The 15,543-nt window shown below is 40.6% G+C and overlaps 1 protein-coding gene across 1 annotated transcript in view; it reads right to left on the minus strand.

Annotated features, from left to right (window-relative positions):
- LOC137865858 (junctophilin-1-like) overlaps positions 1-3,257 on the minus strand; it is a 31,751-nt gene extending 28,494 nt beyond the window's left edge. The window contains exon 1 of the mRNA XM_068701397.1: positions 2,673-3,257. Within this exon, the coding sequence (XP_068557498.1) occupies positions 2,673-3,051 (379 nt within the window). The 5' untranslated portion in view covers positions 3,052-3,257. The remainder of the gene's footprint in view (positions 1-2,672) is intronic.
- Positions 3,258-15,543: the final 12,286 nt, after the last annotated feature.

The raw sequence follows: 15,543 nt of genomic DNA on the forward strand, positions 1-15,543 counted from the left end.
CCTGTCATCCCGCGGACAGTCCTGACAAAGCATAAATTCAGAGTTTTTACAAATCTGTATCATGTTTTGTACTTATCTTAGTTTCGTTTTGATCTGTTTATTGCGATTACATCATAGAAAATATCTGTTTAGTTTGAGTTCATTCTGCTGTAGGAATCCAGATTAATTCAGTAAACATGTGACTTGCTAGATACAGTTGATTGAGCTTGATGAAACGCCCCCGGATGATGATATGAACCCAGACACGATCAGCGTTTGGTTTTCCGACGTATCTGGGACTGCCACAACAGTACCAAAGCAGCAATAGCGGTTATTTCGACCACGGTTGATGACAGAAAGAAATGGCGCAAAGAAATGTTTTTGGTATCTAAATGGAGGTAAGCCCCTCCTCTCCGGCGAGTCTCACAGGAATAAGGTAAATAAATACAAATGATCATACGGTCAAACTCGCACTGGTAACATGAGGTGAAGATCGGCATTGTGTTTGGTGTGACCACAGCATGAAGAGAAACAGAACGGTCCAAATCAAAGCAGCAGAGGTATAACACATCCCATCTTTTAGTCCCTATATATCAAACACTTCTCATGATGCAACTGAATAGCATCTTTTGTTTGACCCCCCCCCTGCCTGGTTAACACCCGTCTGTCACTACACAAACAAAAAGGTATAGTCTTTAAGTCAAAGTTGAGATTCCCCTCAAGACATCAGTATTATTTAGTCAGACTTGACAAAGCAGCCTCAGAAAACGTCATAGTGTCAGGATGAGTAGTACTAGTAATTCTGAATCAGCTATGGTGCTGTAAATACAAACATTGCACAGACCCAGAAACTAAGTCTACTATCTCGTTTTTATTTAACTTAACAAGGCTGAACTGAACATGCTACCTAACTGGCTAACTAGCTAGGGGGAGTTGGTTTACTGAGCATCAAATTGAAGAGACAGTGTTAACGGCTCTGGTTAGCTAATTAAATCTGAGTCACCTTGATAGCGTTTTGATTCTAAAGATGTTCCTCAGAGAAAGAAACAACTATGAAGATCAAAAAGACAGACTTTCTGTGAATGCTCAAGTTAATGGGAGCTAGCTAACAATGCTAACACAGTCTCTTCTCTTTGATGCTGGGTATTAAGCTGGCCTAGCTAGCTAGGTAGCCTGAGCAGACTTGTTCAGCTAAGTGAGGCTTTAAAGCTACAGAAGTTAGTTACTGTCTCTGTGTACTGCGTTTATTTACAGCAGCATCTAGTAGGTTGATTCAGAATAACGCTGGCATGGTTGTTAGCTCCCGCTAACAAGAGCTAACCAGCTAACTTTGGTAGCATTACATTACATTACAGTCATTTAGCAGACGCTTTTATCCAAAGCAACTTACAATTCAGTATCTACAGTATCTACACACCGTAGACGTAGCTATGGGAGCAATTTTGGGGTTAAGTGTCTTGCTCAAGGACACATTGACATGAGACTAGGAGGAGACTAGACAGGAGCCGGGGATCGAACCGCAGACCCTCTGATTGAAAAGCGGCCCTGCTCTCTACTTAGCTACGATCACCCTTGCTTGCTCACTTAAGAGAGGCAGGGGGTACTTGAATGACTAATAGGTGAGTGGGCGGTGACGTGAGAAGTGACATTATGAAAAATGGAGCAGCAGCAGCTCAGTCCATGGGGACAAGGCACAGGACATTTTATTTTATTCAATGTAAGGTTCCACAACAGGTGTGCTCTGTTAAAATGGAGCATTACACATTACAACCCATTAAAGTGGATGTCAAAGGCTGCTCTGCAAAAATGAGGCAGCAATGGGGGTCATCTGTTCAGGTCCAACTCAGACCAAGTACGGGGTGTGGACTAGTACATGTTCCAGTTCAACTCCTGAGCACTACAATGGTGCCCTTGAGCAAGGCACTGAACCCCGGTCTGCTGCCATCCTATGAGACAGCCGTCTCGCTCTGATCACTGCTTGTACATGAGTATATTTCCGGTCTGTATGTGTGTGTAAAATGACAACCAAGTGAAAAAAATTAAAATGAATTTCCTCCAGAGGGAATAATAAAATCTATTCTACAATTCTAAATTGTGTCATGATGAAATGTTTTAACGAAAAAGGCAATAAAGAAATAAAATAACAAAGAAAAGGGGCATTCTGAAATAAAATGAAGTACAAAATATTCTATTAATGAAATGTAATGATGAAAACATGATGAGTTTTAATAATTTCTACAGTCTCTTCATAAAGTGTTCATTTGTATATTTTACACTATTCACGTCACTTTCTAGGACACGCTTATTGGATTGGTTGATACCATCCCCTCATTTTGGAAAACAAATCTAATGTGTTGGGTTACAAGCCTGGGAAAATGTGAAATATCTCAAATAAATTACAAAGACTTGCTTCATTTATTCCACAGCTTCTTAATAAAACGGAATAATAGTATGAACTTAAGTTCACAACAAACCCAATGTTGCACTTGTGTGTGGGTGTGTGTGTGCGTGCGTGCGTGCGTGCGCGTGTGTCAACGTGGGTTTGTTAATGAGGGCGTTAAGGTTGATGCGTGGTCAGTGGGCACAATGTTTTTGATACAATGTAGTTTCTAAAAATAGACTAAATATGTTCCAACATTGTAAAACATCTAGTTGCATCAGAATCGATGTCCCTAATGCTGTCCCCCTCTCACCTCCATCACCGTACGTCTCCACGCCGTATCCGTCCTGCAGCCCGTTACTCCAGGTGCCCTCGTACCTGGCCGGTGTGTTCAGGCTCTGCCGGACTCCGTACCGGCCCTTGAACCCGTGAGTCCACTCTCCCCGGTATATCCACCTTCCCTTGGTTTCTACGCCGAGTCCGTGGCGTTTCCCTTGCGCCCAGTACCCCTGGTAAAGGTTCCCGCTGGGCCAGGTGTAGACCCCGACCACCTCGAAACCGTTGGACCACGAGCCCGAGTACTCGCCCTGGCCCTTTGGACCGGTGCACACACCCTGGCCGTGGGCTTTGCCTTCCTCCCAGCCTCCGCAGTAGGTGCCACCATCGTCAAAGTCGAACCGACCGCCCGTCATTCAGAAACGGAGGGTAAAAAGTACTACTCGGGGGCTTATTGTGAAGTCCAGAGTGTGCGGGTTATTCTCAGATGCGCGGTGATGATGACAAGGAAGAAGAATAGGAGCTCCCAGCGGAGGTGTGATGGAACGGGGAGTGATGGCGGCTGGGTGCATCAGCAGTGCAGTGACGGTTACTGAAAGCGGGACGTGGGAGGGTGAGAGGCGGCCGCCACGGCTGCCAGAGTCGCTCCACTGCTGAGTGCTGGAAGACTCTCCCACCCTGAAGTGAAGGCTGCTAAAATACAAGTGATGAAAGACGATGGGCTTCCTGTTTGAGTTTTCATAATAAAAGCCGGTCATTCAACTGCTGTTTTCGAGTATTGCTCTGACAGCAGGAGGTGAAACAACAACAGTTAGGATTTATGGAGATTATTTTTTCTATCATAGCACGTACCACCGTGATATTATTAATATTAACACATTACCTAGAATTTCAACTGAAAACTATTTGTTCATGAAACATCCTGGAATGTCTGCCAATCCAGCAAACAATTCAAGGTAATTGCATTGCAATGTGAACTACAATGCAGCAATAAACTGTCATATTTTGACAGAAGGCCCCTCCAGAGATTTGGAGCCCTGAGATTTGGACCCCTGAGAGTAACTAGGCCTAGACTTAATGTCAGTTATCCACTTTGCCTGATTGGTAACCCAGCCGTTTTTCTCCATCTTTTTTTAAGGTTTATTATTTTTCATCTCTTGATAAAATAACTTTTTCAAGACTGAAATATGGCAATTGCTGTCTGCAACCAATTGTGTAGGGAAGGAATGAAATGCACCTTGGCTTACCCTGTTTGAAGCTGTTAACATGTCTGATTTCTAAATTTAGAAATGACACCAGCTGTTCTCACTGTTGCCCAAACTGCACATGTAATATTGGCACCAAAGAACAATGGTGGAAATACAGACCATATTCAAGAACATAATTGTTGAAAAACTAAATTCTTGTTCATTTATTCGAATTGTCCTGCTTGCAATAGCTATAGCAACATTATTTTATCCAAAAGTTATGAAATGCGATTTTATTTTGAAAACAGAGACAGGACCCAGCCTGTACTTATACGACTAACTGTAAGCAGCTTCATGTGAGTCTGTAGGCCTGTCACACAATCACAGAAGAGGCTGATCAACAGTTCTATTTATATAACAAAACAGAAGTCGGTTCATGAAGTAACTGAACAATACATTGAAATAAATTATTTTTTATATGCACCACCATCCATATTAATTGATTGATGATTAAATGTATAAATATATACCTGTACCAGGTATCTTAATAATTATTATTAGGCTATTATTGCATGTCATAATTTGGAAGTCATTGTAAATATGTATTACTGATGTAAAATTCAGTTTTCATTCATTGTGGGACTTGTAATGCATTTGTAACGCTCTCTTACTTTTAATAAATTAGTTCATTAAATACCAGAAATTAACATTCCCCCGCCCCCATACAAGTTCACAATAGTGTATGTCGTTACTTCTGTATTGATAATGACTTTATCTGATACTGTGGTTGCAGGAAGTGATGAATTAGAACATATGAGGAAGGCCTCCAGCTAAAACCATTGTACTGTTTTCATTCCCCTAATCTGGTAAATGACATTAAACAATTTAAGGCCTCTGGACACCTCTTACTTTCTACTCCTTGTGACTTTATTCTAGCTGTACAGAACCTGTTAGCTTTGTGCCACCTGCTTTCAAAAGCAGCAGATGCCAAAAAGAAGATTGTTGTTGCAGGTTATGTCAGAGGAATGGCCCAAAGGAGTCATATTCATGACTTCTAAACTCAAACCAGCAAAAGAATGAAGACAGCAACAGTGCACAGAATGACAGCAGCTCTGGATACAGGGACAACTCAGAGAAGTCATCTCAATGCATTGCCAAACACTGCCATCTTCTGGAAAATCTAGTTTTCACAGATCAGCCTGCTGCTGAGTTCTCAAGTTCTCAGGCGACTCAGATTTTCCGGAATGTTCTGCAGTGACGCAGAAGTTAAATATAGAGGAACGTGTTTGTATGTGGACGTGTCGTTTTATTGTCAAAGCATTTGCACGGTTCCCCAAACCTTTTTTTTATGTAGGTTGAAAGTTATGTCATGTAATGTTATATACTAATACTATTTTATTAATTTTATTATTAATATACCCCAAAAAAGGTAAAGCAATTCAACAAAACTATGTAGCCTTTTTTTCGGGGGGGGGGTGGACCTTAGCATCACCATAGCACATCACCTTACAGATCTAAAGTTAACGTCAGTTAGTCCCATGCACCTTCAATTCATTAGGGAAAGTTTGTTAGACTATTCAGGTGTTTGGGGAATAACCTACAGTTATTTTGAGGAATACAGATTTTCTTTTTTAGTGTGATCTGCTAAGCTCATTCTCAAAGACATTCAGTTTCTGTGAGAGTGTATGAACACAATGATTGGCGGTGAAATTGGCTGGGAAGCAATGGGGACCAGCTACAATCTAGATAAGTCACAGTGGAAATCTTCCATCACACTCCTCCTCTAGTTCTTCTTCTAGCTCCTCCTCTCCCTCTTCTTCTAGTTCCTCCTCTAGTTCTCCTTCTAGCGCAGGGGTCACCAACCTTTTTGAAACTGAGAGCTACTTCAAGAGTACTGAGTAGTACGAAGGGCTACTTGTTTGATACAAACTTCCTGAATAACAAAGTTGCACTGATCACATTTTAATAATAATAATAATAATATATGTGAAGAGACTGTCTGATCATATGTCAATGTTAATGATTCCTCACAATAATTATGAATAATGATTTCCACAACCATGATGGTTTCAACATTTGAAAGTCAGAGGTATCACATCTCTGATATTTTTGTAAATATCTTTCTTGACAGTTTTGTATTCATAAACACATTTGAGGCATTTGGTTCAAAATCACACTTATTATGATTTTGTACAAATTATCACTATTATTAGTGAATAATTATCATTAACTGTCATATCTTCAAATCATGTCTCGTTTGTACTAACCACTTTTGTAACATTTTTGAACAAAGCTTGATCTACAAATCAACTCTGTCCCATGTTTATACAAATGATCAGTTATGAATATCCTGTGTTGTTTGGCTTTGGAGCGGATGCCATTTATGATCTTCACGACAGGAGTCATCACATGATAGAAGCCGGTTACTTTTGCACATAGCGCCTGCTGGTGAATGATGCAGTGGTAATGGCGACAGTTTGGGAGTCTGGGTCACCTTTATATTGCGCAATGAAGCCTGCATGCCGGCCCGTCATGGCGGGAGCCCCGTCTGTTGTCACCGACACCAGCTTTTCTAATGGTACCTTTTTCTCCACAAAGAAACTAGTAAAATGTCTCGTCTATAGCCGAGGGGGGGGGGGGGGGGGGGGGGATCCAACCAGTGACGTGCGGTGAGGTTCGTGGCTGGTGAGGCACTGACACTATAAGTCAAATTTACAAATATATGAACCCAATAGAGTATCTTAAATCACCATTCAATTGGCAGCTTGCACATTGACTACTGGATGTAGTATTTATATTTAGTATTAATATTTCATATCAGCATTATTTACACACACATAGGTATGGTATATTTGATTCCACCGGGAGCGTGTGCGCCGCGATCTGCCCCACCAGGAGCGTTTCAGAAGCGGAGCGCTCGCAGGCAACACCTGCGAAAATCATGAGATTCCGCAATAATCTGTGTGACAACCCCCGATGTATAAAGAGAACAAACACATAAAATGTTACTTTACCTGTCCGACGTTGAATTGCTGTTGATTTGGTCATATTTCCTTGTTTTTTGAGACATTTTTAAGCTTGGATATAGAATCTTACATTTTTTGTGGTCAAAGCAAAATATAAGAAGAAGAAAAGTGTAGAAGAAGAGCAACGACAGAACAAGCATAAACCCGACCCGTGGGCTCTCGCACACCCTCTTCTTTGAGGCAGAGTAGTGTTTGCCTCCTCTGTGCTTTTTCACTGCGGTTTCTGTCAGATCAGCAACACTAAATATGTTCTACACAGACGTGAAATACATTACCTATTCTATGTAAAGAAAGGACATATAATAAAAGTGTCTACAAATACAATAAATAAGTGGCGACAAACAATGAGAAATCAAAAGACACGTGCTCAACCCAGTTAGTGAGGGATTCACAATCTGAGGTGAGGCATAACTCGTCACTCCCTCACCTCACGTGTCTCTGTTTGAACAGGACATGCGCTAATTCAGCGATTTTGATTATACAAATGCTTGAAATGATTGCAATCATACATAAATTACATTTATAGCACAGATCAGTAGAGAAATATTAATATTTATTTCATTTTAGCATTATTTGTTTTTTACTTTTCATGATGACAAGAGAGGCTCTGCCCGCCATTCGGAACCTGAAAACCTAGTGCGGTGCGGCGGCCTCGTCCTGGCTGCCCGCATGCGCCTCTGGGTACCCAACTCTCTTATGACAAGAAATATTGCCCTTTTAAAATCTACATTAATGCAAGCGTTTTTGATTCAAAATGAACAGCAACTAACATTTTTAGACGGAGCTCCATGGTCACTAGTGCTATTTTTAGAACATGCCTTGCGTGCGACTCACGTGGTCCAATGGGGGCGACCAGGTGCCCGCGGGCACCGTGTTGGCTACCTCTGTTCTAACGCAAGAGAAGGTAAGTTTTATTTACACAGCACATTTCAGCAACAAGGCCATTCAAAGTTTTCTGCACAAAACATCAAAAGCATTGAGACAAAAGAAACACACCACAAAATGACATTCAAATACAATTAAAAGTGTTAAAGAGCCAAGAGAATAGGAAACTAGAAAGAAACAAGAAATGATTTGCTAAAAGACAGATAGAAATATATATACAAAAAAAAAGACTTCAGCCTTGGTTTAAAAGAAGTGATAGTTGTAGCCGACCTGCAGTTTTCTGGGAGTTTATTCCAGATAAAAGGTGCATAAACACGTTTTTATGAATCCTGCTGAGACATAAATCCTTTAATCCTTGATATATTCTTAAGGTGCTAATAGGCTGACTTTGTAATTATCTTCATGTGGCTGTTGAAATTCAGAGTCCATAGCTACACCTAGATTTCTGGCTGGGTCTCTGGTTTTCAACATTGTCGATCTAAGCAGAGCACTGACTTCTAATTGTTCCTCCTTGGCTTCAAAACAACTACCTCACTTTTGTCTTTGTCAGTTTTTCTCGTACTGGACAATAGTCCCCTGGTGATGTGGTTATGTAACATTGTGTGTCAACTGCATAGTTATGATAACTTGTTTTGTTATTTTTCCAAAGCTCCTCTAATCCACCTCAGGGACCCAGTGAGCCTTTGAAGGTAAGTCCGAGGAACAGGAGGCTTAATCCGGAGTGGAGGAACCAGTTCAACAACTGGTGGAGCAACAAGGCCACTGGACCTCCAGGTCAGGTTCAGCACCAGGAACAAGGTGGGTCCATAAAGGTAAGTGCCGCTAAACCACCTCAGGGATCCGGTGAGCCTGTAAAGGTAAGTCCCCAAAAACCACCTCAGGGACCCGTTGAGCGTCACCCGTTATGGGACCACCCTGAACCGGAGTGGGCGAGGAACGTGGGTCTTTATCTGGAGAGGAGAGACCAGTTTGACGGCTGGTGGTGCAAAAGGACACAGACCCTCCAGGTAACGTTCAGCACCATGATCCAGCTAAACACCTTTATTCATTTGAATTAAATTTAGCTGATTTTGAAATTACTTATTTAGAGTAAAATGATTTACATGAGTGTGGAATTGTTTAGTTTAAATTGTATTAAGTTGTATTAAGTTATATTAGTTTGTATTAAGTTGTATTAGTTCGTATTAAGTTGTATTAGATGTAAGTATTAAGAAAGTAGGAGAGGAGGTGGAGGGCGAGTGAACCCTCTCATATAAAAGGTAAATATTAATATTAATGTTGCACCAAACTATTATAAAATAAAATTCTATATTAATATAACATAGTGTAATGTTTGGAATATTACTAATACGCTTGACTTCACAGCCTCTACCAGAAACCTGGAGGTGTCTCCTCCACCTGTAGATCCTCGCAGACACCTGCCTCCTGAACCTCCACCTGCAGCCATCGACCTCAACCTCCACCTGAAGACTCAGCCAGACGACTGTAGCTCCACCCGCAGCCTCCTCCATCAACATGCACCGCTGCCTCCTCTCCTACCGCCATGTGAAGACCTAAGAGGAAGAGCAGGGACCAGAGACACACTCATAAATATCACCTCTCAGATAACAGAAACATAGCTGTGTAATAATAACATGTCTGGACTGATGAAGTAAAGCTGCCTTTGTCTTTACATTCTGTTTACACCATCTCTTTCTCCTCACAGCTATTTCCACACGTTGACTGACTGTGATGCTGAACTTCATGGACCAGAGAGTGCTCTTCTTCCTCCTGCTAGTCTGACCTCAAAGCACAGTTGATCAGGCTGATGTTCAGCAGTGTGAGATATTTGGTAGTGTCTCAGTGTGTAGCCGTGCTTCTTCATTTAATCTGATTGTTTTAATGGAGGTCTGGCAATGCGACTTCACAGACTTCCAGATCTACCAGGAGCTGATCCAGAGCCGATGAGGAGGATCCATTCTACCAGAGCTTAGTACCAGAGATGCTCCTTCCTCCTCCACATCCTGCACATTCACCACCGACTCCTGCTGCTCCTCTCCCAAACTGAGAGCGCCCCTCCCTGTCTCAGTTCCACCACCGCCAGATGGATGGAAGTCTGAAGGATGCAGAAACCTGAGACTCCTAGTCAGGTTTTTTTTGTGTAAATCTTTTTTATTTCAGTTTGTCAGCAGATATATTTACTTATGTTTTACTCTATGATAAATCATTTCATAATAATTATTTATTGGTTAAAAATGCTTGTGTGTCTCACTTAAATCATCATGTCAGCAGTTAAATGTTAGCAGTCAATAAACAGTCTTGATTTTCTTAATTTCACATAAGCCATCAGTTAAAGCCTGTCAGCCAACCAGAATAATATTTAATAAATCATAAATAAAGAATCCTGTAACAATTTATATAAAGGTCATGTCTATAATGCTTTAAAAACACAATCATAACACATTATGATGTATCTATAAAGCTTCATCATCACATGTATCTCCTGCATTAACTCGACACCTGTGAGAGGCTGGCTGGTTTCATTAGAGATTCTGAACATTTCTCTGGAGAAAGAACAATCAGTCCGGTCAGAAGAAAAACCTGCTTTTTTAGATTTTTTTTTTTATTTTTTAAGATCCACTGATTTCATATCAAAGTCTCTCTCAATTCTTCACAATCCGTAGTTGTCTTAAAGGAAGACCTTCTCTCTGTGCTCTTGGATTAAAACTGCTTGCAGTCATCAGATTGTTTCTGTCAGTGGGTTTAGTGGGAATACTTGTTTGTAGTTTTTCACCATTTTTGATTAATTTAACATTTAAAAAGTTGATTGATCCAGAACTGAAATTTCTATTAAAAGGGAGAGTTTGCATCAAACTGTTCAAATACATTTTGAATTCTTCCAGCTTTTCTAACTCACCACCGAACCCAAGACAAATATCATCAACGTATCACAAACTGATGTATTGACCACAGAGGTTACTGTGTTGAATACAATCCATGAAAAAAGGACTCATCAAAACATTTGATTAACATCAATGGACAGAACGTATCTGAAAGCATTCACAGCATCCTCATGAGGAACAGAATAAATTCACATCTATGGTTACTAGTAAATCCTTCTCATCAATGACATCAGTGCTCTTCAGCAGCTTGTCAGTGGAGTCTTGTATGTAGGAGGGCAAAGCGTTCAGCAGCTTCTTCATGTGTGAGTCCACAAAGACTTGAGATGAATCCTCATATGTTAAGTTCAACTGTTACTATTTAGTTTGGATTCAACTTGTTGTATTTTTTTTTTACCATAAGATGGTGCCATGATATGTGAAGCATATTGTACACAGGTGACTCACGTGATGACTTGATCACCGATAATGTGAGTCTATTATTAATATTATATTATTGATGCCTTGTTATGTGTGAACATACTTTGAAAGCAACTTTTTGGATTTTTGATTTGGTGATTGGCATAAACTGGTTTGTGACTGGATGGTGGCAAATCAGGAAATGGATGAGGATGATGATGTGGATTTTGATGGCTGGAACCCAGTCTCTGGTGGGAGAGGAGGACGAAAGAAAGGAGAGAACAGGCGGGGTGAGGGAAGTTTGAATGGGAGTCAAAATAATAAGAGAAGCTTGGAGGGAAACAGTTCTGTTGAATGAAATAGAGTTTTGTGAGAAGATTGTGAGGCAAGAATTTAAAATAATCCTTAAATTCAGAAAGGAAGATGAGCATGTCGGTCTTAGCCCGATAGCTCTGTCTAGGGAATTGAAAACGAAGATCAGAGAGAGCAGATAGAACTGCTTTGAAAGCCATATACAGTGGATTAATTAGGTCTATATTAGATTATGGTTGTGTGGTGTATGGATCAGCAGCAAGCACATCTCTCAAAAAACTGGATAATATTCAGTATCAGACAATGACAATATGCAACGGTGCCTTTAAAACAACCCTGATGGCTGCATTACAGAAGGAAATGGGTGCAATGGCGCTAGAATTAAGAAGAACACAGCTAGCATTGAGTTATTGGGCTAATCTACAGGGCTACAGTTAGGGATGGGTATCGTTTGGGTTTTTTCCGATATCGGTGCTAAAACAATACTTTTAAAATGATACCGGTACCTAAACGGTGCCTGAACCGATACTTAAAAAAAAGCACAAAATGACGATTGACGACATTAAAGAAAGGCTTTTTTTATTGCTAAGGCAATTTGTTTTCTTCAAATTGAACAATATATTAACTGTTTGAAGTATACTATAAATATAAATAAATACAAAACACTTGGCTTCAAACTACAGCTTCAAACTTTTTAACTTCAAACTATGAACAATATATTAACCGTTAACAACAGTTTACAGTATACTTAAATAAATATGAATAAACTTCAGCAATTCTTTTGCAGAAATATGAGCATATTTTCCTTCTCTGGCAAAATACGACCTCTCCTGACTAACTGCATGTCCTGCACAGGAGACAACCCTCTCAGATGGTGTGAGGAGGCCTGTACACACAGGGATGAATTCGAGTATTGAACAGATCATCCCTGGATGGGGGTCGGTAGCGAGGATTGAAGGTAGTGGTTATCTCTCTGTATAAAATACATTTCAGGATATTTATTAGTCTTTTTGACGAATTGTCTTAATGGAACAGATTTTATACAAATATTGTTTTCACATCACTTTTTTTTTACCTGAATCATGGAGATTCCACAGTGGAAAAAGAATGCAGTCCCTTGACCGCACATCTGGTCCTGACCTGTGGAGGTCCTCCATCTTCTCTTTTGTTAAATGAGCCTTCTTTGCCAAGGTGAATCACTGTTGAAGCTGGAGAGCCACAAATATAAACATAAATAATGTTAAATATTTTACAGGCAACAGAAGCATCACTGCACATGCCATCGCTAGTTTCATTAAGTTTCATAGCAAGTCAGTTTCATAACTGACTTGCTATGATGGCGGCAGGAAGCCTACCGTTTGCTAGTAGCTAGCTAGCTAACTTAAACATGGTTATAACGCCTAAGTTATCATTTGTTATTAGGCCTACTTTAATAAATGCAAGATTTGTAATCAACGTTACATTACTAACCTGAGGTAAGGCTGCTGTTGTCATCATCGGTCTCCACTTGTTCAGCGTTGGGACCAGTCTCCCCATCGCCAGGGCCTGGGAGGCCCACACTGGCCGCTGTGGTGCTTGGCATGAGCTCACGCTCACGCAGGCAGTCGAACACGGTGCATGCCTTTTAGTGCGAAATACAGCCACACTTTTGACCGTTTACCTTTCGGCATTTTCTCTGTTAAAAGGTTGATGGCTAGCTAGCTACTGTAGCTATACTAGGCTATCGTTACCTGCTGCCAGGACGGAGTCATCAGAGTAGTGTAACGTTAACTAGCGCAAGTGAGGTGATGCTTATGTTGGCTGTAATGTCCGTTTTAGGCCACCAGTGGCAGTATTTCAATCGGCTCAGGTACCGAAATGAAGCACCGAAAGTATTTCAATCGGCTCAGGCACCGAAAGGAAGCACCGAAATCTGCATATTATCTGCCATATTGGCACCGGTTTTTGGTACCCAACCCTAGCTACAGTAAAGAGCGTCCAACACAGGAAACTCTAAAACCTTGCTGGGAAAAGGAGAAGAGGAAGACAAGAAGCTTCCGATGGACAGTAGCACAAAGAGCAACAGAACTTAACATAGCTAAATTAATCTTCAGTCCAACAGTCCCATTGACCGCAACAGCACCGTGGATACTTCTTAATGCAACAGTAGATTTTGCATTATTAAAAAAGAAGAACAAGGGTAGAGCGGATAATTTCAATTTGCATACAATACAGGCACATATCGACAGTTACCACAGTTATATTCAGGTTTTTACAGATGCATCAAAGAGTTTAGGAAACAAGGTAGGAGCAGCATTTATTGTTCCAGAATTTAATGTTAAAATAGGTAAAATGATCACTGAGGGACTATCAGTGTACACAGGGGAAATGATGGCAATAATGTTAGCACTACAGTGGATAGAGGACACAAGACCATTGAGGGCAATCATTTGTTCAGATTCAAGTTCGTCAGTAGCCAGTTTACAGAACAGAAACCAAAAGTACCATTAAACAGAGGTTGAAGGAAAGGTGGCAGAAGCAATGGGAACAAGACAGAAAAGGACAACGGTTTTACCGAGTTCAGAGGAAAGTGGGAGAAATGAGATGTGCAGGAAGGAACAGGAGAAAGGAAACAGTGATATCAATGCTTAGATTTGGACACACTGACCTAAACAGTATGCTTCAAAAAATAGGTAAACATGAAACAGGCAAATGCGACTATTATATGACAGGGCGGGTAGAGGACGACGTTTAAAGTATAGTCGTGTGTGGAGACCGAGATCAAGGGAGGAAGTGGTTATTTAGTCTTTTTAGGGACGACTGGACTGGAAAAAAACGGATATTGAGGGAGACATTAATGAAACATTGTGGATTCCAACTGCTGTGAAAGCTCAAAGAAGAAGTTCATCCTCTTCTTTTTCTTGTCTGTCTGTCTGAGCTGTTCTTCAGTTTAGAAAACTTGTTCAGAAGGTTTGTGGTTGAGGATGGTAGGTGAGATGAGGCGTCTTTTACATGTTACACACCAGTCTAAAACAACACCTGGGCCTTCAGTGCTGTCCTACTACAGTTGAACCACCTCCTAATAACCTCATTATGACACCAGCATGACGGGATGCTTCGTCGTTAACGGGCAATGCTTATAGTCAAAATCAATGCAATTAACACAATGACAAGAACAAACTCACAAGAACCAGCTACATATATTTATAAGACAACAAAGCAGGTAGAATAACATAAAACCCAAATAACACGATTCAACAGGCCTCTACACATTCCAGCAAAACTGCGGCGCTAAAACACGCATTAAAACACACTCGAGAGCACCTTTCAGATATTATTCACATCAGAGGGAACAATATTAACCATATCATAAAAACGACATCATAGAAAAATTAACACAGTAGTAACGCTACTGCAGATGTAAAAAAACAAAAGCAGTCACTTACCAAAGCTGCTGTTCACTATTTAAAGACAAAGTCTATCCTCCTTTCTTTGATTACAAAGAGTTCAATGACACGGTTGTACAGTACATCGGTGCGGTTCAGTTCCAGTAAGAGGTCCTTCTCGATTCATCGACGCCAGTGATGACAGTGAAGCCTCCCCAGTTGTACTTCTTGAATACGTTTTAATGCGTTTGAGGGCTGAAAATGTTCGCTCCACTGAGGCAGTAGATATTGGGATTGTCACAGCTAAACATGCCAAAACACAAAAAATGTAATTTAAAATGTAAAACGTAAAAACTTCTTACATATCTTTAAACTTTAACTCTTACTACTACAAAGTTCTGCTAGCTAGTTTCACAACAGTCACGCTAGCCCACTGACCAATCAAGCCGCACGTTAATGCTGACGTACTTGTAGGCCAGCTAGAAGGCTCAGGCACGTCAAAGAATACGTCCAACATGTCAAACTAAAAAGCTGATTGGTTGAAGACTATGACAATCAACAATATCGTCCCCATTTACTGAAACTGCAAAGGGAATTGCAAGTCTGAAGGCGTCTTCAGATTTTTTTACTTAGAGACAACATAGAGGTGAAATGTGATTAAATAAAAGCTCTACTTAAAACAAGCTGTGTTGGAAGCAGCGCAACTGAGGAAGACGGGAGCTGTGCAATGAGATAATAAGCTAATGTGAAAAATATTTAGAATACATGTAGTGTATTTATGAAAAATTATTAAATTATAAAATAGCTATAACTTTGTGATTCTGTCTAGGCCAGCAGAGAAGGCCTTGCTGTACC

Source organism: Cebidichthys violaceus, unplaced genomic scaffold (assembly GCF_023349555.1).
Source record: "Cebidichthys violaceus isolate CVI_PGR_0920_01 unplaced genomic scaffold, fCebVio1.0.p SCAF_8, whole genome shotgun sequence".
Taxonomy (NCBI): Eukaryota; Metazoa; Chordata; class Actinopteri; order Perciformes; family Stichaeidae; genus Cebidichthys; species Cebidichthys violaceus.